The following is a 25,916-nucleotide window of genomic DNA, read 5'->3' as shown; positions in this document are numbered from 1 at the left end:
TCAGCCAAAAATACACAAAATAAACCAACTCTTCCCCCTTTCTCCTTCAGCTGAGTGTTGCCTATTTATTTCCTTTTATGCCAGTCTTGGGACTGCTTCTCCTGTCTCAGCAGAGAACTTCTGAAGCTCTGTTAGCATCACCTCCCTGACCAAGGCGCTTCTACCTATTAGCTGGATGGCCAAATGTAGGAAGAGTCCCGATGGTTCCAAACTTCTTCCATTTCACAGTTATTGAGGCCATTGTGCCCCTGGGAATATTCAAAGCTTTAGAAATGAGTTTATACCCTTGCCCTGATCTGTGCCTCACCACACTTTGATTATGGAGGTTTAGAGAGAATTTTTAGGACTTTATGGCTTGGTTTTGTCCTGACTGTATATGCACAATGTCCAAAAAATGTAATTTACCACAGGTGTACTCCAGTCACATTCTAGACACATTTCAAGTAGAATTTAAGCAAACAGGATTCACCTGACAACAATTTGGAGTGCCACAGCAAAGGGGCTGAATACTTTTATAAATCATAGATTTCAATTTTTGATTTTTAATAACTTTTCAAACCTTTCTGAAATTGTATCTTAACATTGTCATTATCTTTTATTGCATGTAGATTGATGGGCAAAATGGTAATGATATCCCATTTAAAATTAAACCTACAACACAATAAAGTGTGCAGAAATTGAAGGTGTCTGAATGCTTTCTGAACACACTGTATATAACCCAGCAATATTTGAAAATTTTGAAAGTGTCTGAATGCTTTTGCAAGATGCTGTATACTGTGGAACGAGGGAAAAGATTAAAGACCGAGCAGCACATTACAAGATACTAAGCAGATCATTGATTTAGATTATAGAAAAAACAAGCATGGTTAATAAAACACTTTGAAGATAGGAAAAGAAGTAGGTTCTTTTTCTATGCACAAATTAGAATTTTTGTTAAAAAAAAAACCTACCAACTCTCCACATCGCTAACCTACAGTATATCAATCCTAAGCCATACTGGATAGTCTTGATGAAAACTCAGAGAGCATTTCAATAATATGTACCGTAAAATAATTTCAAAGAATTTACCCTTCAAAAGAAAAGAAGGAACCTTTCAATTGCCATTTCAGAAATGGAGTGAACTCAGTCATACACAGAATACACTCTAGTGCTAAGTGTGCCGACCATTCCATATTTGAACTAAATGTCTTTCATCCATCACATTTATCTGATTTGAAATTGTCCAAAATGTACCCAGGGCAAGACCCAACCTGTGAATGTTGCCACCTAACTCCATCTTCAATATGCCACATGTTTTGGGAATGCATTAAATTAACATCATTTTGGACCCAATTCTTTACATATTTCTCAGGCAGCCTTGATGATACAATCCCTCCTAATCCATTAACAGTGATATTTGGTGTACTGCCAGATAGCATTAAAGTGCATGAGGAGAAATCAATTATAATAGCCTATACCACACTATCAGCATGCAGACATACCTTGCTCCACTGGAAGAATCCCAGCCCACCTTCTATAACTCAGTGGGTAAGCGATGTTCTATATTACCTCAAGTTAAAGAAAATCAAATTTTGTACTAGAGGATGGGTCTAAAATATTTTTTAAAACATGGCAAGAATTCGTTAGTATTATTTTAGAATAAGCATACTAGGCCTGTGATTGACTCCCTAATTTTATTAATGATTTTACTAGGGATTGACTCCCTAATGTTATGAATAATTTTATCATTTCTCAAATATGTGTCTCTCTTAATTTTCTCTTTTTTTGGGTGGGATCCGACTCTTAGTTTGCTTTTAATTTGCTTTGTGCAGTATTTCTATTTCTTCCGCTGTTTTGTTGTATTAAATTCGAAGTAAATGGTATGCATTATTACATGTTTGAGTAAAGAATGCTACGTTAATGCACTGGTTTTCGAAAATATTAAAAGAGACTGATATGGGGCATTACAACTCGCGCACATTTTCAAGTTTACAACTTGTTTGATGGTCTAATTACGTCTGTTTAATTTACAACATCTGCAATATTCCTATACCCGTTTAATCAAAGTAAGGGACGCGGGTGTCCTTTTAGATTAATAAAACATTCGCTGAAATATATTTGCTTTGTAACTAGGCTCAAATAAAAGATGGCAGGGTCGGCACCGCATATTTATTTTCTACAGTAATGGGAAAACATGTCGATCTTAATGTCACGTCTAACATGGACGCAGCAAATTGATGCGATGCATTACTACACGTTGTTGATGGAGTGGACACAAATCATTAACAGTTCAAAATCTTTTTGGTGTTTGGATACATTCATCCAGTTGTAGCATTAATGTAACAGCACAGCATCCGTCCAATCAGCACTTGCAGAAGTGACATCACTTGAACAATAAATTTATAAATAAATAAATTAGAAACCCGATACGTCACGTTTTCTAATATGATGCTGAAGTGAGGCGTTTTACCTCTGAATCCATTGAGGAATTTAGACCCACACTATAATGCTAATATGATATATATGAACCCAGACGAGATATTTTATTTACAGTATCATTTTACTGCATTTTCAGGCGTACATGTATAGATATTATTAAATTCTACGAACGCTGTCATGATAGATGCGGTCGCGAAAACAGACGGGGAAAACACAAAAAATACAACCTCTCAATGATTCTGGAAGACTGGAAAAACCTTCAAAAATTGCTGTGAAGTAAACAACTTCCGATATTAAATCACCGACGTATCACTCAGCACAACCCGGCCAATAAGCAGACGGCTCTCTTTCCCCGGAATAAACGCGCTTGCCTACGCGTTCTTCCCAGGCACAGCGCCGCACCGTGCTTAGACCGCATTACCCCTTCTCCACCAATAAGGCGCTCCAAGATGCGTCTGGTCCGCCTGTAAGAAACCTCAGTGAATCCATTGGACAAAATCCGTGCCCGTGTCTCGCTTCTGGCCTATGGCTGTGCACACGTCGTTTCACACGTGCCAATGAGACAAGCGCTGCGACTGGTTGTACCTGCCCCTGTGTGGCAGCGACTAGCTACGCCGTTACAGCTGTCATTTGGAGTAAGGACAGGGAAGGAAGAAGGCAAAGCCGGTTGGGGTAATTGAAGACGGCCGTGGATGAATGCACGTCATTTTGAAGTGAAGTTATTTTGCTTTATGACGTTTTTTTTAGAACGGCGACTGTTTTCATGGGCTTACCGGAGAGATCTTTAAATAACCGGAAGCTGCATTGCAAATGCTAAGGAAATCACTTTATTTTATGAATGTAAAACAGAGGGGAGCAGGCTCTGTCACTACAATTTACATTAACAGTACCCAAAGGAAGTTAAATGCTAATTGCACGTCATCGCTGGACATCGCACGGCCCTAATTCACGTACCGGACTGAAGTGCACTGAACCGTAACGACAATGTCCGCATCAACTTCAAACTCATCCCACCACCAGCAGCAGAGAATGAGACGCAGCAATGCAGGTTCCCCCACCGCAGCCAACAGCAGCAGCAGCAGCAGCAGTAACAGCAGCCGGCTGCTGCAGCCCATCCGCGCTACAGTTCCCTATCAGCTTCTACGCAGCAACCAACAGAGCCCGACCCGATCTCCTTCTTCATTCTCAGTGGGGAGCAACACTGGACCGACCTCATCACGGTGCTCAAGCCCGCCCAGCCCGACACAAGCACTGTCGAGCCCTGGGGGTAGCGGCGTGGCGGACCAGAAGCTGATCGGTAGACAGAGGCGATCTCCAGACAGCAGGAGCTCACCTGAGAGACGGAGTCCGAGCTCTCCGATCTGTAGAGGTAAAGAGCACGAGATGGAGCGCGGGGCCTCCGTGTTGTGGATTGGCAAGTGCGGACCCTACGAGCAGGCAGCGAAAAAAGTGTCCGATCTACGCGGCCAGCAGATGACCTTCATGTCATAAATAACAAGTGTTGAGGGCTTTCATTTGGTAGAAAATGTGTTGGATACTGCCGTGATTAACGCCTGTTACACGGTATGAAAACGGCTGCAGTTAATCCCTACTTTTTATTATCGGCCTTTTAAAGATATTAAGATGAGCGCTGACACAATGGCCACAGTAAACGAAAGATAGGTTTCACAGCTGAAAATCTTAAATCTCTTCTGTCCAGATGTTTAGGAGTGGGACCCATAAAGAGAATGTAAGCAAAATGAAAGACCCTCCCAATTCACCAGTTAAACAGCATTGCTGTCCTCTGAAGAATTTATTTCCAAGCGTCCTGACCGAGATGTATTTTCTTCTTCAATTCAGAAATCCCCTTGTACAGTAACTGTTGATACCTTTTGAAAGTGAGGCTGATATAGTCAGTCAGTCATTTTCTACTTTGGTTTATTTATTGGAAAAGGTTTTTGAGTTATTTATGCATTTGTCATATTAGACTCATCCAATTGGATAGGTGATTATTATCTGTATATATAAATATCATTATATACAGTGCAAACATGTAGACGAGTCATCCATCCGTTTTTTTGAATTCCCTTGTTTTAGTTGGCATAACTGGTGGTTTAAGCATTTTATAGCAAACATAAACCCAGGTAGATATGCCAGCTCACCTTGTGACACACTCTGTCACTCTGGGCCAATGCTGATTTACCACTCAACTTTACCTGTCATTGGACTTGCTAACACAGATTGCATCCCGAAGTTAAACAGAACTGGGTTTCAAGTGCTGTGTGACAGCTACACCAGGCACAACAACACCACACCACCCATGCACACAAATACTCTCGAGAATAAAATTAGCACTAGATAGATTTTAGTTTATTCTTTTCACAAAACAGTAAGCTGTAATGGTTTTGCATTTATTTTACTGTATTTTTATGGAGCTGTTTGCAACTGGGTTTTTTCTTTGTTTTCTGACTTATAATATGTTGGTTTGAAAAATGGAAAGATAGTAAAGCCACTTGGTTTCAAGAAGATTTCAGTATGTTTCAAGTGAAAACCTTAGTATCTACCAAAGTTTTATTTCAGCATATTCGCCTTCCAAAACACTTTCTTTTGTCTTCCATTTTTAAGCAGTTTTGTTTTCCAGTCAGTTTTGGTTTAACGGCCATTCTCAGGATCACACAGTGGGTCAGTAGCGGTTGGACTTGAACTTGTAATCATGTGGTCTCCAGCCCAGCAACATTGCCATTAGGCCACAAGACCTTTGTTCCACCAGATAGAAGAAGAAGAAAAAAAAAAAACAGTAGATTTGATCACACAAAAGTGTTACTGTACTTACATTTTAAAATTTTATATGAAGAAGTTAAGGATTTTTTCTGTAGAGTAATAGAAGTTGGTACTTCAAGTTCGATTGTCAGGAATTTTGTAATATAGACAAGTGTGTGCAGAGGTGCTCTTGGACCTTGAATTTCTATAAATCTGGTATGGTTAAAACATATTATTTAAGTTGTGGTTTTGGTAAATATTTGCCCCTACACAACCCTTATGCAACATGAGATGGAGGCTGGTATTGATTGCTTTACCACTCTGACTTTACAATACCACCAGTTTAAAGCATTCATTGAAATATATATATATATATATATATATATATATATATATATATATATATATATATATATATATTGTATCTATCATTCACTATATCCTGACTAGCCATATAGTTACTTTAACATTTTGGGTTGTTTGATACCTTCTGATGATTGCCTTCAATGATTTAAGCTGCACAATGGCCCCACACTGTAAAGGCTTGTTTGGAGGAAAGTGGCGATAACATGTGAGCAGAATGTGTTTCCCCCAGTGAAAAGTGGCCCATTATACTGTTAACATATAATATAAATTATATTGTAATGATCTCTGCTCAGACAGCCATGACAAGTTGGTGACTGGCAGCATTTTGTTCCTATCTTAAGGGATATTTGGCTACAAAATTCTGCCATCCACAAATTGTCCACACAGCTGAACCTATTCAATCCGGTTTTATGGTGGTGGGGAGGCAAAGCCTATTTCATCAATATGGACAGGTACTAATCCCTGGGTGCAGATGTATCTCAAGGCACACCCACTTATATACCCTTATCACTAACATAGGTTTAGTCTAGAATCAGTGGAAATTTGCATCAGTCAAATGTGAGAAGTATGGACATGCATGTTCCTCACAGACAGTGACCTGACTGAGACTCAAGCACCGTCTCCGAGCTGTGGGGTAGCTGCACTAACCACTGCACCACCATTCTTATTATTTCATTCATTTATTTGTGTATGATTCCCACCTCTGGGTTAGTTGGCAAGGGGATTTCTGTAGGTGTCATTGAGTTATTGTATCTATTAATCTTATGTTGAGGCTGGTGCAGTGGTAGAGCTGCTGCCTTGAATTAAGGAGACTAGTGTTCTCTTCCGGTTGCTCCGGTTTCCTTCCACAGTCCAAAGACTTGCAGGTTAGGTACATTGGTGATGCTAAATTGGCCCTAGTGTGTGGCTGGGGTGTGTGTGTGTTCGCCCTGCAGTGGACTGGTGCCCTGTCCAGCCTTGCACCCTATGTTAGCTGGGAAAGGCTCCCACAGACCCACGCAACCCTGTTCAGGTTAGGCATATTAGAAAATGACTGACTGATATTATGTAGAATCTCCCTCTTTTTATTTCACTTTTTGAAGCATCAGTCACGTGAATTTATTTTTTTAAATACAGGGAATCTTCTGTTACTGGCCTATGTCCAAAAATGCACTTACATCTGTATGGAGTTACATGTTCTCTCCATGTTGATGCATAGTGGGGGGTTTTTTTATGGGAACTTTTAAGTTTTCCCATCATTCCTAAAGAAATGCACGATTTTTTAATTTATAATTCCGATCTAGCCTCATGTTTTTGGGTTGTGTGAAAGTGTGCTTTGTGAAGGACTGACACCCAAACAAGACTTTGTCTTTGAGATGTGACCAGTGCTGCCAAAATAATCAAACCTGATAATGAACAGAAAATGGACGGACTGATATGTGTTTGTGTTTATGTATGTTGTCCATTGCCATCAGTGACAGAATAGCTGTAAACACTCGGGTCCTAATTTTAAACAACTGCTAAGTAGCAGAAAAACACTGTTTAAGAGTCTCCCATTTATCATTAAATCATGTCATTGTGGCTAAGTACAAATGAACATGGAGCCATTTTGGCTAATACTTCTTGTATGTGTGCATAAATGTGTATATTTGGGGGGAATGTCCTGTTGTTTCTTTTTATATGTATAGTATAGCCAACCAACAACTGGCCATTTTTAAGTTGTTTAGTCTGTTTCCAGCAATTTCCTCAAGTTGTTGGCAATACAAAGCCACCCACACAGATGTGCTTTGGTTTTGAGCCCCTAACTAGACTTCATGTTACATAATCTCATTGGTTTATGTTTTTTTGCTGTGTAAATGTATTAGTATCACTGGATAACTACTGAGAGCTGCAAAGGTTAACACTGACACCTTGTTGATCCTGGTGAACACAATTTTTTTTTCTTTCTCCGTTAGTGAAATGGCCACTCACACTGTTAACACATAATAATGTTGACTTGTGTTACTCTGCAGTGGTCTGCGGTTTGGTACAAGGTCTTGAATCCTATGATTGTCTAAAGAGGCTCAGAAGTTCTTTTGATAATAAAAATTGTTTAAATGTATAAAGCACTTTTCTCATTACTAATAGCACTTTTTATAGTGAGTAGGGAGCCACTTCCACCACGAAGTATCCACCTGGATGATGCAACGGTAGCCATTTTTGTGCCAGTGTGCTCACCACACATTAGCTATTAGATGGTGAAGTGGTGAGAGGGAGATAGCCAGTTACAGACAGGGGATGATTAGGGGCTAGAATGACTAGATCATGGAGGGCAATTTAGCTGGGACATAGGGATACACCCTGCACTTTATGAAGGATGCCCAGGGATCTTTTATGACCTCTGCGAGTCAGGACCTCAGTTCTACGTCTCAGCCGAAGGATTGTGCCGTTTTTACAACACCATGTCCCCGTCACTGCACTGGGGCATTGGGAGCCACATTCAGACCACAGGGTAAACGCCTCCTGCTGGCCACACCAACACCTCTTCCAGTAGCTAGCCAAGTTTTTCCTTGATGGTCTCCCATCTAAGTACTGACCGGGCCTGGTCATGATTAGCTTCAGATGGATAACTTCTTCTGAAGTACATACTGTATGGTACGGCATGTTCTATATTGAAAATCATGGCTTTTTTTTGATCAGACTAGTGGATCACATATTTTAATAATAATAATTATAGTGATAATAATGATACATTTTATTTCTATAGCGCCTTGTAATGAAGCCTTACTAAATCTTGTAAAAAAAAAAACAAGCATCTCAAATATTTCAAGAATCATACAGTATTTTAATTTTTTTTGTCTCGTCAGTTTTTCTTGCTCCCTGTTTGTATCCCTGTTTATATGTAGGAACTGAATTGTGAAATTAGTACTGGTTTTCATATTGTCCCTCTCTGCAATTTACATAATACTAATTGTGTTACTGGAGTTATACAGATGAAAGTAATAAAATGTATTCGATTCAATAAGCCATCGAGAGATATTTCAGGCAGGGTGCTTAGTTTTTGTATTTAGCAAAATGCAGGCAGAAATATTGGTGCCAGCCTTTAACGTGAGAGAGTGAACACCATAAAAAGTGCATGCTATTAAGTATTTTGCTTGAAATTTTCATTTTACAATTGGGGGTGACCTTTGTCATACAGTTGTATTGAATACTTTTTTTTTTAGTTTTCATTATAATCTATTTATTAATAGCTATACTGTGAATTAATCCCTGACTCTGCCTCGTTCTCTCTGGTGACTTGTTATTAGCCAATGGTTCAGTGCATGGATGAGGTTTTCCCAGAGGGTTACTATCATATAGTCGTTAATGGTAAGCTGTTTAAGACTTCTCTAATTGCTGTCAGTTTGTTGTATAGCAAGAGAAGTCAATACGTTTATTACAGTCTTCTTAATTTTGCACAAAGGCTTTCACAGAGAGCTTTGTAATAAAGTTCTTTACAAAGCACTTTATAGCCTTGCAGTATTAGATGAATCTAGCAATGTTTCCAGTGTATTATTTTTATACTAATGGAAAAGGTAGTAATAGGGTTGTTGTAACACATTGTTGATAATGATTAAAGGGAATATTTACATTGCTGAGCATATTTATTTGCTAACTCATAAATTGGCAGTGCTGTCTGGTTGCCATTAATTATCTGTTTTCTGTAAGAGATTTGCATAGCAGCAGCTCTCAGTTAATAGATCTTCTCCTGTGCTTCTGTACACAAGACGTAAGTACACTTTAGTGTCTTGTTACTGTGCCGTGATGATTATTATTTACTATGGAGAGGATTTTGTTGTGCTTGACTATCTTCAGAACTGTGTAGCTCATCGAGTAAGCTTAATAGATACAGTATGCTACACCTCTGTAAAGCACTGCAGGCCAGCATACAGGGTTACATGGAGCAGGAACTGTTCTGGCGGCATGTGGTGCAAGGCAGGTGATGATCTTGTCATAGAAAGAAGCGGTTTGCCCTGTACAGCTGAAAGGGGGTCAACTGCACCAAGTGGAGGAGTTTAAACATTTTCAAGGGTTGTGGCTGAAAAGAGGATGGAAAAATGCTAAAAAGATTGGTTATCAATAGCTTTTTCCAATAACATCTGCATGGTTTGAATGCATTTTATGTTTTAAGAAATCATTTTTTTTTTTGTGAATGTCCGCCCCAGAATAATTCTAGAGCTAGTGAACATTTCTCCATCGTAAATTTGTACTGGTACAGCTAATCCTTGGAGTCTATCTTTTTTGACGATTGCCATGTTTCAGCTTATTTTTAATTAAAAATCTTCTATTTGTTAATGTGTTTGATTTGATCTTAAGGCTGGATATACAGTGCATTGTAAATTCCAACCGCCAGAAAAAGTATAGAAAGCACTACGGCCAAACACATTTATGCAAGTCTAATTGTGAATATATTACACTTTGATTAATAGTACAGCATTGTGTTTTGTAAATGCATAATCTACATAGTTTAAATTTAGAGTGGGTGCTTCTCCCTCTATCTTTTTTTTTTTATAAGAGCCTGCACCTGCTTCTTTTCTGTTAAGAAGTTCCTTTAATAAGCAAATGAGTATTCATTTATTAATTACTCTATGTAATAATCCGTAGTTTAAGAAGCACTTTAAATAATTTCTTGGAAGATTATGTTTATTTGTGAAAGTGCACTTACTATTAATATTTCAAACATGCCAAAGAAAGAGGAAAAAAGGTGCTGTATGTATCGCAGTTATGGAAAATATTGCTTATTTCTGAATGGTCATAATAGCATCCTGATAATGCTAGATTGGCCTAAGAAGTGATAAGAATTTTAAGAGTGGGTGGGGTATACCAGTTTGCAGATCCCACTTCACTTTTTTTGTGATTTTTCTCTCTCTTTCTGTATTATATAGTTCCTTTTAAATATTCCCCATGGAAAAACTGAAGTGATACAGCAAGCACAACACAAAGACTAAACAGAATATATTCAAGGGTGTAACAGCATGATACATTATCACATATGTGTTTATTTGTTTCTCTGGACTGTGGTGGGCTGGTGCCCTGCCCGGGGTTTGTTTCCTGCCTTGCGCCCTGTGTTGGCTGGGATTGGCTCGAGCAGAGCCCCGTGACCCTGTAGTTAGGATATAGCAGGTTGGATAATGGATGGATGGATGTTTCTCTGGAATGATTAATAAGAAGGAAATAAACATTCACTTGTTTGGTTTTGCATATCTTGTCCTGTTGCATTTAGTTTATTATGGCTTGTCTTTTACATAATTAAGGTATCCACTTCTCCTTGCTCAGTTGTGCTGTTTTCAAAGCAAGGGACACACACTTTCCAAACCAGTGTTACCAGATTGACAAGTTGGGTGTGTTGGTCATTTTTGAGGTATGTCTTGTGGACATATTGAATGTAAAACAAGTCATTCCTACTGTGTGTTGTGCATTTTTCCCGCTTGCCTTTGGTATGTGTCATCTGTTACAGCAGCAGGTCTTTTGTTCTCCTTCAAGAAAATTTCTTTAAATAAAGACATATAGATACATAGATAAATAGACAGATAGATAGAACTTCCCAACTATTTTTTTTGTTTTACTGAGGTTCTTTAAATAAATGTATACATAAATAGTTAGATAAGTAAGTAAATAAAAAAGCGATAGTAAAATGTATAAAAAATAAATAAATATATGCATACACACTTTGGTCTGAACACACACCAGATGACTATAAAGTAAGAAAATTAAGTGATGCGTTATGTAGACATATTGCTGTTGGTATAAAGGAGCCCCAGCAGCCTTTCTTGAATTAGTTATGTTCAATGCATTCCCAGTCTACAGTCTATTACTGCTTAAACAGATTATTCCATTTGCAATGGATATTAGTAAGGCCATTTATAAATGTTATTAGATATAACAGCTTAATAAGAAGAAAATATGCAAGGGATTGGCAGTTTAGGTGGAAAACTGTTTTTACTTAAATAGACATACACTTACTTACTTTTGGGACAAGCTGTATATGATCTGACTCCTAACTATCGTGTGGAGGTTGAAGCATTTGTTGTGGGTTCAAATCCCACTTCTCATAATGTGTGCCCTGTGCATCAATTGGAAAATCAAAAAGAAATGCAGCCAGTTGCATCTCAAATGTTGAAAGTCTCCTTGGATAACATCAGCAGACAAATAAATACATTTAAATATCTAAAGTAACAGGCCAGTTTACAAATCAACTTACCTCTTGCACATTTTCAGGCCCTTGGCCTAACTTACATTCCAACTAAAATCTCAATGGACCCTCAGCAGGGAGTATCCCTTAAAATAAAGTCAGAGGTTATTTTCACAAACACGCTTCCTAAAACTTAAAAGACATCACACCTGTTGGATTCCGACATCCCTGCACTTGTATATTCTTCTTTAAAACTAAGGGGTCAAGCAGGAAGCCTTCGATACCACAGTTTAGCATGGGGAAATTCCCTTGGCCTTCTGTCAGTCCCACATTATGTCTGTCTCCCTAGGGTGCCAACATAAATACTTTCAACTGAACATTTAAACAGATGGTGTATACTGTACTTTGGTAGTTGCCGTTTATCCACACTTCTGTTTGGAACTAACTCATCAATCAAAAGTAAGAGTTTGTCCTTTAAAATACAGAACAACCCTATTCTTCTTCAGCCTCATGACATCCATGTCTGGCTGGGTTACCCGTCACAGAAACTTTGAGCGAATTGAATTTTATTGGTAGTATGTTTTATATTAACTGCAAATTAAAGAGGCTTTGTGAGATCTTATCAAAGTCAGTTTAAATTAAGAAATGAAACTTGCTGTTGTAAATGTAACTGTATCATGTAATTACAAGCCATTTAAAGGATTAATTAGACAACTTCTTCACTCACATCTACTTTTGATTATTATCAGTTAGTGCTTTTCCTTTTTGGGCTACTTCTGGGATAGTTTTTGTTTTTCTGCGAACCACATATCCATTTAGGTTTCTGTCAGCCTCACACAAGCGTTCATAACTGTAATAATCATATGAACTTCACTTGGCTAATGATATAACCTATGATTCCAGGAAGTCTATTAAGGATTTTATGACCTGTTTTTTTCAGGTCCATGGAATTGGTTTTAATTAAGGCAAAGCAACAAATTGGAGCAAAACTAAAACCAAACCGCATACATACAGGTTACAGTGATACATCTGCTTTCTCGGCTAGAGAGGGTTGAGCACAGACTGGATGTATTATAATGCCAACTAGTGTTAAATTGTTGCTTGAGTACATGATTACATACACTGCAGAGTGTAGGCGCATATTGTAGAGTAGAAAAAGAGACTGGTTTTAAGAAACATTATCCCTTATGCTGTAATTCCATATATTTTCTGATGCAGACTGGGTCTGTCCACACTGCTCTGGATGGTAGACAAGAACTGGCTCTGGACAGAATGCCATACCATTTCAGGACATACGTACCAAAAAACAATGTAAAGTTGCCTGACAACTTAATACACGTTTTAGGGATTAGAGCGGAAAACTCATGCAGGTGTCGGAAATCATGCTATAATTTTGTATGCCAAGGATTGTGAACAACTTTCTTAGTATAATGAAATGCATAATGCATATAGAATGAAAAGAAAAGGGCCACCATTTAAGAACTTCGTCTGTACTGAATTTAGGAACAAGGAGTACCTGATTTTACAAATTAAGAATATACAACATTCTTATCATGGTCTTTTCAGAAAATTAAATTAAGTTTGAATGTGTAGAAAATTGCACATAATCAGCTATATAATAAAATGCTATGATCTATGTGTGTGTCCGGTCCTTTGGAGCAATCTGATAGGTCAGTTTGAATTGGTGACACAAATGAAAAATTAAGTGAAAGTGCAAAGCAGACTTGGCTTGGGATGAGGTACACACAGGTCAAAAGATATCAAATATTTTTAAAAAGTATTCTGCTGCCAGCCTTTGATAGGTAAGATGGCTAGTCATGTTATAAGATGTACAATTAATTTCTACTTCAATATCAATCACTTCTTAATGTACAAAAAAATCCACATAATTATGTTATAAATGTTTAATTCTCTTCCATTCCAGTATTAGTCACTTCTAGATCTATGTACCCATTTCAAAATTTCTGTTCACATTGGCATGAGTATGTTTCCACAGCCTGAGAGTGGGTGTGGATGAATTTGTGTGTGCCCTGCTTTGGACTGGTGTCCCATCTTGGGCGGGCCACATGCCTGCAGCTGCCAGATTAGGCTTAGGTTCTTCACGACCTTGACCAGGATAAATGAGTTCAGAAAACGGTGTGATGGACTTAAGTTCATTATTAAAAGCAATACTTTGGTATCTTTTTAACAGGTTCTTAACCAAATGTATGTTGATTTTATTCTCCCAGGGCCTGGTATAATCTGCCTTTAAAGAAAATGTTCATTATCTTGCTATTAATAGCAAACTATTACAAGCTTGCTTTGTCAAAAGGACATTTTTATATAGTAGCTGTGAAACCAGTATGCCACACACCCAGTGTTAAAATAAACACCATGCACTGCTAATGAATGCATTACACTTGAATAGTGTTTTCTAGTGTATCACTCTTCAAGTGTTGTTAAAAAAGACGGATTTGGCAGTGATACTGTGTAAGATGGCCCTCTGTGTGGAAACTAAATTTGAAAACAGCTGCCATTATTATGAGAAGGTTCCTCTTTGATGATTCATTCAAGACAGAAATGGGGGTGGAAGATGTAACCTTGCTGTGTCTTATTCTTTAATATATGCCGCTTCGGCCATTTTAAGTGATCATTTTGTAAACAAAAGAAAAGTGAGGATGCTGTTTTTCAATTTGTAGACAAAAATAACTGTCTAGCTTCTTTTACAGTTTTCCCTGGTATAGTGTAAATGATATAAGATTGCTGACATTTAAAATAACAGTTTTAAGACCACTGTAAAATTACAGTTGCACTGAGAAGAATTGTTTTGTAAGGCAGGAATTGATTATAGTTAGTGTTGTAGTTTTTTATTGCTTATGTTTATAGTTTATAATATTCTGTCGCTTCATACCCTAATTATCTGTTGTTGCTGTTGGATTAGGCTGTGGTAAAAGAATACATGAAGTGTTATAGGTGAGGAGTATAGTGACACAGTGGTTAGTGCTGCTGCCTTGTATCTCCAGTATCCTTAATGCAAATCCCTATCTAGTGTGGAGATTGAATGTTCTACCATAGTCTGCATTGGCTTTTTTCCAAAGATTTGTATATTAAATTTAATGATGATTGTAACATGGTTGTACAACTGTGGATTTGTAAATAAATACCGTATGTCTTGCAATGGATTAAAATACTTGTGTATTAATTCTTTGTATTGACTAATTCTGAGAGACTGTGAGTATACCTTGCAATGGACTAATGCCACATCCAGAGCTGGGTCCTACCTTGCACCCAGTGCTGACCTAGATTAAGTAGATTTGATAATGGATGGATGAGTGATGAGTGTGAACAGCTTGGACATTGAAATTTGAAGCACCCTGAAAGATTCTGTATGGAAGAATAGTCTCAGATCTCTTTATTCTCCAACCTCATTAAGCATTACAGGAGAAAACTCAGACCTGTGGAAATAATTGCAGCACCCACATATTTGAGGAAAATATTTTATGATTAGAATTTCCTTTTCTTTGCAATTATTTCAGTTGAATTAAATTTAAGAAATATATTGTGTGGCGGATGGACAGGGCCCTTGCCTGGTCGGGACGCCCCTTCAGTATATGTTCCGGGGGAGCAAGCATGGGCTACCCAATATCTCCCCTGGGACTCTAGATGGCAACCCATCTAGCAACGGTGCCTCGGACTCCCGCAGGGCTTCATGGCAGTTGGAGTTTGGTGCAGCCCTGTTGGGATCCACAGGCACCACCAGGGGGTGCTGCAGCAGGAGCTGCTGAGCCCCCACACCCGGAAGTGCAGCAGGAAATGGGCAATCATGCACCTGGAGCACTTCTGGATGCCTTATAAAAGGAGCCAGCAGCCATCACTCGGGAGCCAGAGTCAGGAGGTTGGAGACAAAGCTTGCCGGAGAGGAGTGGTGGAGAAAGAAGAAGAGAAAGAGAATTAAGTTTGCTGCTGTGTTTGTGGGACTGTGTTGTGCCTGTGGGAACGGGGAAGATGTTGCCTACATGCGAAGAAATAGAAATAAAACATTTATTTGTTTTATCAGTGTGCCTCCCGTGTCTGTCTGTGTCGGGTCAGGCACCTTTTGTTACTATATATTGTGACAGTATGAGGTCCTCTCGACTCCTTGAACCCTCTGACCACTCTTCAAACACCAGGTAAAAGTCCAATAATTATTTATTCGGACAATATTAAAGTGCACAAAGCACCTACACTCCACAATACTCATATAATAAATCAATAATCAATACACTAATCACAATCCTCCACACTCCCAGACGCGTTGCCACCCTTCCACCCAGCTCAGCTCAACGCTCTGGTCTCTCATAGTCCTTTTTATAGTCCTTGACCCGAAAGTGTTTTCGCCCTCTCTGTCCATGTGACCTGGAACAGTTCCGGGTCAGAAAAAAATCCTTCTTTCTTCACCCCGGAAGCACATCGTTCCCCTTGTCCATGTGACTCGGACATACTTCTGGGGCGTAAGGCAAATAGTCTTTATTCCTCCCTGCAGCGTCTTATAGCGGGCCCCAAGGTATTCAACAGGGCTGGGGATAAAAACTACTTTGTCCAGGATTCCCAGCTGGCATTTGAGGCACCTCCATGCTTCAGGGAGGGTTCCACCTGGTGGCCTGGGGGTATTGGCCAGGATGAAAGGCCGGCCACATATTACAATATATATAGTGAAAGAGCAAGAGGAAAAACAAAATAAAGACTTTCACATCTTATTTTGCATTTTTTTTACCAACTGTTCCATTATTCGTGGGTGATACTGTAGATATAGGCACCAATCCTAATCTCAGTTTTAAAAACAGCCCTAATTAGCAACAGATCTGATTAATCCATGAATAAAAAAATTCAAACATTATCACGGGTGTTAGCAAAATACCATCCTTTTTGATAGGCTTCTTTTCTGTAATGTATTGATTAATAACCTTTGGACCTTTTATAAAAATAAAAAATAAGACTAGAATTAATCATAGAGTTTGGTGCATGAAGTTTTACTTCCCTTGAGTCAGTAACTACAGTTCATTGGGTTTTGTTTCTTTTTCAGAAAGTAATACTTAGCATTTTCTTTTTTGCAATGCTTACACAACTGTACTTGTGAAAATCTTTCTTTACATTTAGTTAAATAGCCAACAAATATGTGAAAAGTAAACTGAAGCTGCATCACAAGCAGTTCTTTGAACTGGCTGCAGTTGAGCATGAGCTCAGAATCTCTCTTTAACATTAACATCTGTACTTAGTCTGCCTTTTCAGTAATACAGTTTTGTTCTGTTTAATGCTTTTCGAGATGCAGTATCACACTTCCTCTTTGAGTCGTCTGTCCCTGCCTCCTCTTGAGATATTGCATGTGATTTCCCTGGGAAGGAAATACTGCAGATAATAAACCACTTTGACTTCTTTTACTTTATAGGAGGTTCTAAAATCTTCAATTAATTCCACTAAAGTGTTTCATTGTATGCATTACTGTCATTTGTATGTACATGAAGGATTCTGTAGAAAGTATCATCCTATCCTATACTGCATATTTGTTCTGAGGAGTTTGTGATTATGCTTTGGAAACTAAGTTTCACAAACCCGATCATCCTAGTAAAGTGTAGATCATACTTTTAAGTTATTTTATATTCACCTTTTGTCAATTTTGCTGGAGGCATCTTTTCATTTATAGAGCGTGAGTGTGCAACAATATTACAACAACAACATTTATTTATATGGTGCGTTTTCAAACAAATATTGTAGCTCAAAGTGCTTTACAGGATGAAGAAAGAAAAAAAGAAAAAATATAAAAATAAAATTATGCAATACTAATTAACATAGAATAAAAGTAAGGTCCGATGGCCAGGGAGGACAGAAAAAAGTAGTAGTTTAGTCTTTAGAAAATTTGTTCAATAAATTTGCAGGATTAATTGAGATATGATTGTTAGGTAATACATAAATAAAAAAAACTATGATTTTAGTTTATACCTGAGATTTAAAATCTTTGAAAATATTAAAGTGCCCATATTGCATTAATTTAAATGGGTTCAATGATGAAATTGTGGAAAATAGATTTTTGGATTATTTACATCACAAGGTACTGATAATATTTAAACATCGAGGTAAACACAGTTTAACAAAGTGAAAGATTCTGAGGTTTTCTAATGATATAATTTTATAAATGGGAATATATTATATGGCCGTTTCATTGGGTACACCAACAATAATGAGCTGGTGTACAATTTGCCTTTGGAACACTCCTAATATTTTGGGTCATGTGAATGCATGACATAGCGATGATAGTTCACAACATCTCAACACAACAGGTGTTGTAGATTAACTAATAGCGGACCTCTAATCCAAAATATCTCAACCCACCTCATTTCATGGATACTTGATTAATCTGCTGACTGCAGGGGCAACAATATTCAGATGTCCTTTAGCATTCGGTATAACTCTACCTGCCTTAGTAGTTTAACATTTTTCTACCAATCAAATTTTGCTTCAACTTGTGATTTTTTTTTCTGTTCAGGCAAAAGGTGTTTTCAGTGGTGGAAACACATTTAGTTTAATGTCAGATTATAGAATTGGTACACAAATCCACATTATTGTTGGGTGAATAGAATGCTTTACTTTCCAAAGTGAATGCTGTCAAGATGTTCATGTTTTGAATGCACTGGGTTTCCGCCAATACATTTGATCACTTTTATTTTTTTTTTGTTAGCTGTCATAAGGTAGTGCTAAGATATGTTACAGTTCAGTTAGTTCAGTAGAGAGCGTCACATATTTTTAAAGGCGTTTTGATACAGTACATTTTTTCCTTTCAGTCCCTTTTCCTCCATCAGATCAAGTGAGATTTTCAGTTGATCTTCGTTGTACAGTTAAGTAATTTCATAAACATCTTTGAATGATATGGCCAAACTTAAGTGTTGTGTCTCTTTCTGAAGCACAGGCAGCCATGTCTAGTCTAGAGTCCATGCTGGATGATTTCAGGCATATCTGCTTGAGCAAGTCAAAGGATCATTCTGATTTTCCTTGCTGTTATTTGCTCTCTAGTCTTTTCTCTTTGTGTCAGTTCATTTTCAGGGCTACTGGTCAGGAAATCAAATAGTTAATGAAACTCTGGTTCAAAAGTTCACCTCCATGATGTATTGTTTCTTTATCATACAACCTCCAGCAAGATGTTTAGGCTATTCACCCTCACAGTTTTCTTTCTTCAGGCTGCAGCCTGCATTTTCATGAGATCCTTTATAACCTTTGACATGCCTGAATCTTACCTAGATTCTCAGACACTTCCCTGGCTTAAACCTTCAAGTTTTAGACACTTTCTAACACTCATTTTCTTAATAAGATTAGATGAGAAAATATTAATTCTTGAGACACCGTTTTATTTACTTTTGCAAAGCTAAACAAAAGGTAGTAGATCGTTTTCAACCATAAGCCCATTGATCACAGAAGTAGTGCAGCAATAACAGATAAAACTGAACATAGCTTACAAGCAGGATACAGATGGAGACATGTTAATATGTTATTAGGGATTCTCTGAAGTGCTTGTACAGTACAAATGGTTTAATATATGGGTCTGGGCCAATATTATGCGTGGTGAACTAACAAAGAGTGCTTTACCCCAAAAAAGTAATGGTAAAAATGACCCCAGAATGCTTTATTAGAAGAAAGTGAAAATATGCATACAAATTATTTATTTTTCCAAACCTTATATAGTTGTTGTTGCTGGGCAGTTCATTACTTATAGTTTAATATCCTTAATAACTATGTCATTGTTATTTCAGTAACATAAATTTGTACATTGTACCGTTTGATTTATTGAAAACTATCTGAAATTTCTAGCGTTGCCCAATGAAGACTCACTAATGTGCTTGTCTTGCGGTCTTGTATGTATGTTATCATCTCAGATCCAGCCAACTCTATTTAATTTCAGAAGCAACAGGGGCGCGGTGGTGCTCAAACATACAGAATGCTGGCAGTCACCTCCAGTTCGCCCTCTGGTGGTTGTTCCAAGTGTCATCAGGATGATAACATGCATATAAGACCGCAAGATCACTCCCCCCACCCCTACCCAGAAGGGGGTGGGTTAGGGTTGATTTCACCCAACAGTATTTTTAGTCGACCAATGAGAAACATGTGTGCCAAGTTTCATGAAAATCTCTCCAGCCGTTTGGAAGTCATGCTGGAACATGCAGTACATACATACACACACATACTTTGACTTTATAGTTTTTCTGTGTGATGTAGTATGGTTAGTGCTATTGTCTCGCCAGATTTAGTCCCATCCAGCTGACACTCTGTATGGAGTATCCTCCAGTTTTTCTTTGGGAACTTTGGTTCTTCTCCTACATCCTAAAGGTGTAGATGCTAGATATACAGTACTGGGGTCTGAACTGACCCTGTTTAAGTTAACATGGGCATGTGCATTGTGAAAGGTAGACATCCTGTTCCAGCTGAGCTCCTGCCTTGTGCCTAATGCTCCCCGAGACTTAAATGGGTTTAGTAATTAGATGGATGTGTCAACAGTTTCCAGTATGAGGCTTCCAGTATGAAGCTTGGTTTTGTATACATTATAATTATCACATCCTTAGTAGCGGTTTGTCTAAAATTTGCAACTGTCCATTAGTGCTAGTATTCAAAGCTTGTGTTATTATCATCCCTTGACACTCTCACTTTTCAGTATTTTTTCCTTTGTGTACAATGATCCACTTTAATTAATATTTTGAGTTGGAATGGCAGTATATGTCATGAAAATTAGTGCAATAAAACATCCTTATTACTGTAGTTGCAGTTCTATGGGTCCATTGAATATTTTTCCATATCAAAGAACTTGTCATACAATGTTGTTCTTTTTGACATGCAAATTACTAAATACTGCTAGCAAACTAAATGTTTTTTTTCCTTCTTTTGCATGAGCCAAAGTGGCTTTTAGGATTGTGCTAAAATGCCTGTTTATACTGGGGTTGGAATGAGGTTTTTCTAAAGAGGTTGGCACTTCATCACTGTGTAATGCTAAACACTGCTCTGACTTCTTTGTCTCCTAGTGTAGGAGAGAAATGCAAACAAGCGAGGCACTTTAAATAAACAGATACTCATCTTTTAGGCAAAAAAAAAAGTTTGTTCATGAATTTCATCTTTGATGCTATCCAACAGCTTGTCTTTAGTCAATTTACTCCTTCTGTGAGTTCCTTGTTTTGGAAGAAAAAAAAACTTTTTACTTCCCGTTAGAAATTTGTATTTGTATTTTTGGATGTAATTAAAAAAATGTCTATTTATAGTTTGAGATTTCTATATTATTATGTTACCTTGTTTAAAATACAGTGTTACAATTGTGTGTAAATATATTTAATTTTAAGATATTACATTTTAGCATGTTTTCTTTTTTCTCTTTACTTGATTTTAATTAGGAATTTGCACATTGAAAATATTTTTCTTTCTTTCTTTCTTTCTTTCTTTCTTTCTTTCTTTCTTTCTTTCTTTCTTTCTTTCTTTCTTTCTTTCTTTCTTTCTTTCTTTCTTTCTTTCTAACCCATTGTGGTGCTACCAAGTGCAGTTATGAGGAAGGTGACATCATGCTGGTCAGGTCCCACAACTTCACATCTCATACTGCTGCAATAAATAAAAAGTAGTGTGTTAATTGGGGTACTGGTCTGTCTGAGTTTTTTTAAAAGATGGTGGTGGAATTTTTAATGCTGTTGCTTCATAGACTCTGAACACTGGGTTCAAATCTGGGCTTGGTCACTTTCTTAGTGCAGTTTTTCTTGCTGTCATTGTGCCTGAAAAGGTTTCTGCTGTCAAGTTTTTCTACCCCACGCCCAAATCTTAGGTCATTTGAAAAATGCAAAACTGCTCCAGTGTGAGGTTGTCTGTGAATGTGTATGGGTTGGTTCCTGTCTTGTACCCAGTGCTGTTAAGGCAGGCTTCAGCCTACCTGAGTTTTATAAAAGGATGAGTGAGTGGTCCTCAGATTCAGCCAAACACTCTTTGTCACATACACCCAGATACTCTGAAATGACAGTATTTAATCATTAAAATGTTTTGGTCTTATAACTATGAATTTTTTATCAGAAAGTCTGTTTTGGCAAGATGCTGCACACAGATGCCTGATGCATGGAGGAAGTATCTGGAAATATTGCTGATTTCAAATTCCTTTTTTTTTTTTTTTTTTTTTACATCATCCCACCATTTTGATTTCAGCACATTTATTTTTATTTTACTAGCTTTTTTTTCATCAGAAAATGACTTTTGGTCCTGTGGGCATGAACCTAGATTTTTTTTTGTGTGGATTACCAGATGTTTTGTGGCTTTTATGTTTCAAGAATACTTACTCATAATTGTCAGCATGGTTAGTTAATGCTTAGCACAGAAGTCGTGTGAGCAAAACTGAAAGTCTTGGTAAAGAAAATATTTTTGTATGAACAGCCTTTGGGTAGCAGATAACTGTTACAGTGATATGGTACAGTTGCTGTAATACAATTGCATAACACTGTAGGACAAACAATGAAAGCCCCACCTGGTAACCAGATATTGTTTTCACACACCTTTATGACTTACAGTATGCACCTTTTTTCCTTTGCAACAGACAACACCATGAATGAGAACAAATTATTTTCTAAATATTGGTAGAAAGCAGGGGCTCAGTTTTATATGTAATGCTGGGTGAAATTCCATATTTATTCTGGCAAGGAGCAGCTCCCAATATCGAGATGTATCTTTGAGTAATGAGGCACTTACAGTACATCTAGTAATTCATATGTGTGAAACGTGACAGAACTTTTGACAATTCAGAGATGCCATCTTTTATGCACAACACTTGTTTTTGTTTCGTTATTACTTTTGTTTCTTTGTGGTTTGTTAATGAAGCTACATCTTCCTTGATTACTATTTTTGCTTCAATTCAGTTTCAAATAAAAACTTGATCAAGTGTGGCATGGCAGTGCAGTGGTTAGTGTAGCTGCCCAAAATCCATGGTTCAAATCCCAGCCTGGTTTCTGTCTATGTGGATTTTGCACATTCTCTCTATGTTTGCATAGGTGTTTCTCAGACATACCTAAAGTTGTGCTGCCTGTTACATTAATTGGAAGTTTTGATTAGCTGTGGTATGAGTGAGTGTGGGTATTTGAGTTTGTCTGACTTCTAGTTAAGCAGTGCCCTATCTAAGGTTGCCATCTGCATTGCATACAGCGCTTTTCCTGAGTTGGATTTAGTAGTTTAAACAATGGAAGGACAGATAAAGGATTGATAAAACTGGATTATATTGGTTTGGTGATGAAAGAAAGAATGAGCTGCTTTATGCAGTGTTTTGGTAATCGATGTGAGGAGAGCACTTCCTATTTAATGGAAAGCCTAATGATTTTACCTTTAATATCATTTTCAGACATTTGAGAACCTGTTACTGCATTTTATGTCTCGCTGCATCTAATCTCAATACAGTAGCTTTGCTGTCTGATGAATATTCAGTATAATTATATACGATACAACCATCCATCTATCTACTCAACCACGAATCCTCTCTTTGTGCGTACACACTCTTCTACTTCTTCGGATTAGGGAAGACCTGAGCCTTTCTTGGTCTCACTGGACTTTAGATATAAATTGGCCCTGGACAGAATGCAAGTCCATAGCACATGTAAGTATGTATGTTGGCTTGAAGTTTTACTGGCTGTCGTACAAACAAGTAGCCCAGAAATCATAGAGTACACACGGAAATGACCTTTATCACACACTGTGATGACTTGCAAGGATTGCTTTTTATGTAATGTACAATGTCTGTGATGGCCATTGCAATACAGAACAGTATCTTGGTTTGGTTGAGTGGCTCACAGGACCAGTTGTGTGCCACATTTTTACCAATTGCTTTCATGTGAGTATTTTCAAAAGGATATTGTTCCATGAATCTGTAATGTGCCAGCTTGAAGGCACCCATAAGAACATACAGCTACTAAATCAAAATATGCTCTTCCAATGAATACCACATATCTTTTTTCCAGCACGCACCAAAATAACTATTAAAGTGTAACAAAAGGTGTGCAGGGACTTTCCACTAACATCACTGGGCTATGTTTGGTGCTGTTAAAAACTAAGATGGAACTCCTTACCTTGCATGAGGTTACTTTTTTGTATATCACCATGTATCCATCCATCCATCCATTTCTTAACCCGCTGAATCCGAACACAGGGTCACGGGGGTCTGCTGGAGCCAATCCCAGCCAACACAGGGCACAAGGCAGGAAACAATCCCGGGCCGGGTGCCAACCCACCGCAGGACACACACAAACACACCCACACACCAAGCACACACTAGGGACAATTTAAAATCGCCAATCCACCTAACCTGCATGTCTTTGGACTGTGGGAGGAAACCGGAGCGGCCGGAGGAAACCCACGCAGACACGGGGAGAACATGCAAACTCCACGCAGGGTAGACCCGGAAAGCGAACCCAGGTCTCCTAACTGCGAGACAGCAGCGCTACCACTGCGCCACCGTGCCGCCCATCACCATGTATATAACATTTTATTTAATTATTTATTTGTTTTGCCAGATATTTGTCTTTAGGTCTTCCTCTTTTAATTCTGCAGATATGTGTATGAACTTTGTAGTACAGGAGTTTGTTTGATAGTACAGGAGTTTGTTTGACCTTCTTCAGCTGATTTCAATTCAATTCCGGCGCCACTAATTTTGCTAAATAAATGTCAGCTGCTTTGTCTGGAATGTGATGATTAAACACAAGTATCTTTATAGTTATGAAACTGCAAATAATGATGAGTTAAAGGTTATTTAAAAGTGATCCTAGTTTGGTTCAGAGTTTAGTGGCTCTGGGTGGCGCAACGGTAGATGTTCGGTCTGGTCAAGACATTGCATTTATTCTAACAGTTTAATGAGTCAATTTTAGAAAGTCACCACAACATGAGATACTATTTTATGTGCCCTGACACTTAGAGTTTGTTGACTTATGAAAAACTTGGAGTCCAGAAGTGAGATACAACAAATATGCAAAAGAAAAAAAAACTGAACTAATAGGCACAATACCATGTTCATTCAAGTTAGTGCAAGATGTATTTTTCAGTGCCATTCAAAATATCTTATTATTTTAGTGTGTAGACTCACATTTTGTTCTTGTTTATCTCTCCCTCTATTTTGTGTGAACTACATATTAAAAAAAGACTTGTCAGGCCCAGCCTTAACCCCATCTGCTTTAGTGCAGCATATTTCCACATGGCTATGCATGCATGGGACTATTGCTGATTTTGTGTTCTCAGTTTCAAAACTTAATCTTGGCTCTAGTACTATTTTTATGACTCAGAACTCCTAAATGAACAAAATCCATTTGAGAGTAGTAGAGTAGATGACAGCAGTCTTTTCTGTGTTTTCTTTCTATAAACAAAACTATCCTCAGAAACACATTTTTTAATATATGCAATGTGGTGGCAGGTGCCAAGACTCCCACGTTATATCAGAGGGCTGCAGTTTTTTTTTCTGATTTCTTACTTCACTTCCATATAGCAGTTGGCTTTGATGATATGTCTTATCAGCCTTCCCCTACTTTACTGTTAGCGAAAATGTAAAATGTACATGTCAAAATATATTTTTACCAGATCCAGCACTCAGGGTTTGAATTTTGTAACATGCAGCTGCCTTTGTAGAGTTCACACACTCTCCGTATGTAAGAGTTTTTCTTGGGTTTCTTCCCAAATCCTTAATACAGTATGTGTTTCTTGGGTTTATTGGTAACACCAGTTTGTTCCAGGTTGTACGAGTGTGAGAGGGCTCTTAATAATAATAATAGTAATAATGCATTTTATTTATTTGTGGGCACCTTTCTAAACACTCAAGGACACCGAACAATAGATAAAACACACATTTTATGCAAAATGCAAAAATTAAAATCAGACAGAGCAATTGTAGTCAAAGAGAAAAAGCAGTCTTAAACAAATGAGTTTTAAGTTTAGATTTGAAAAGTGAGAATGAATCAATGTTTCTAAGCTCAGAAGGTAATGAGTTCCAGAGCTGGGGAGCAGAGCAACTGAATGCTCTGCTCCTCATGGTCGTAAGATGGACGAAAGGGACAGTCAAGTGGATAGAAATAGAGGATCTAATGGTGCGGGAGGGAAGGGCAACATGGAGGAGGTCGGACAAATATGGAGGTACAAGGTTGTGGAAAGCCTTAAAAGTTAACAGAAGATTTTTGAATCCAATACGGAACTTAACCAGAAGCCAGTGAAGCTACTGCAAGATGGGAGTGATATGGTGAATAGAGGGGGTTTTAGTAATGATGCGGGCAGCTGAATT

General features: G+C 37.9%; 1 protein-coding gene across 2 annotated transcripts in view; it reads left to right on the top strand.

Moving 5' to 3' along the window:
• Window positions 1-3,039: 3,039 nt before the first annotated feature.
• glcci1a (glucocorticoid induced 1a) overlaps window positions 3,040-25,916 on the top strand; it is a 294,096-nt gene continuing 271,219 nt past the window's right edge. The window contains exon 1 of one of the 2 annotated variants that reach the window (XM_028817035.2): window positions 3,040-3,787. In XM_028817035.2, coding sequence (XP_028672868.1) covers window positions 3,403-3,787 — 385 coding nt within the window. In that variant the 5' untranslated portion in view covers window positions 3,040-3,402. The remainder of the gene's footprint in view (window positions 3,788-25,916) is intronic. The other variant, XM_028817034.2, reaches the window with a different exon arrangement.

The sequence above is a fragment of the Erpetoichthys calabaricus genome, chromosome 13 (assembly GCF_900747795.2).
Source record: "Erpetoichthys calabaricus chromosome 13, fErpCal1.3, whole genome shotgun sequence".
NCBI classification, from domain to species: domain Eukaryota; kingdom Metazoa; phylum Chordata; class Cladistia; order Polypteriformes; family Polypteridae; genus Erpetoichthys; species Erpetoichthys calabaricus.
This window is presented reverse-complemented; position numbering and strand designations above follow the sequence as displayed.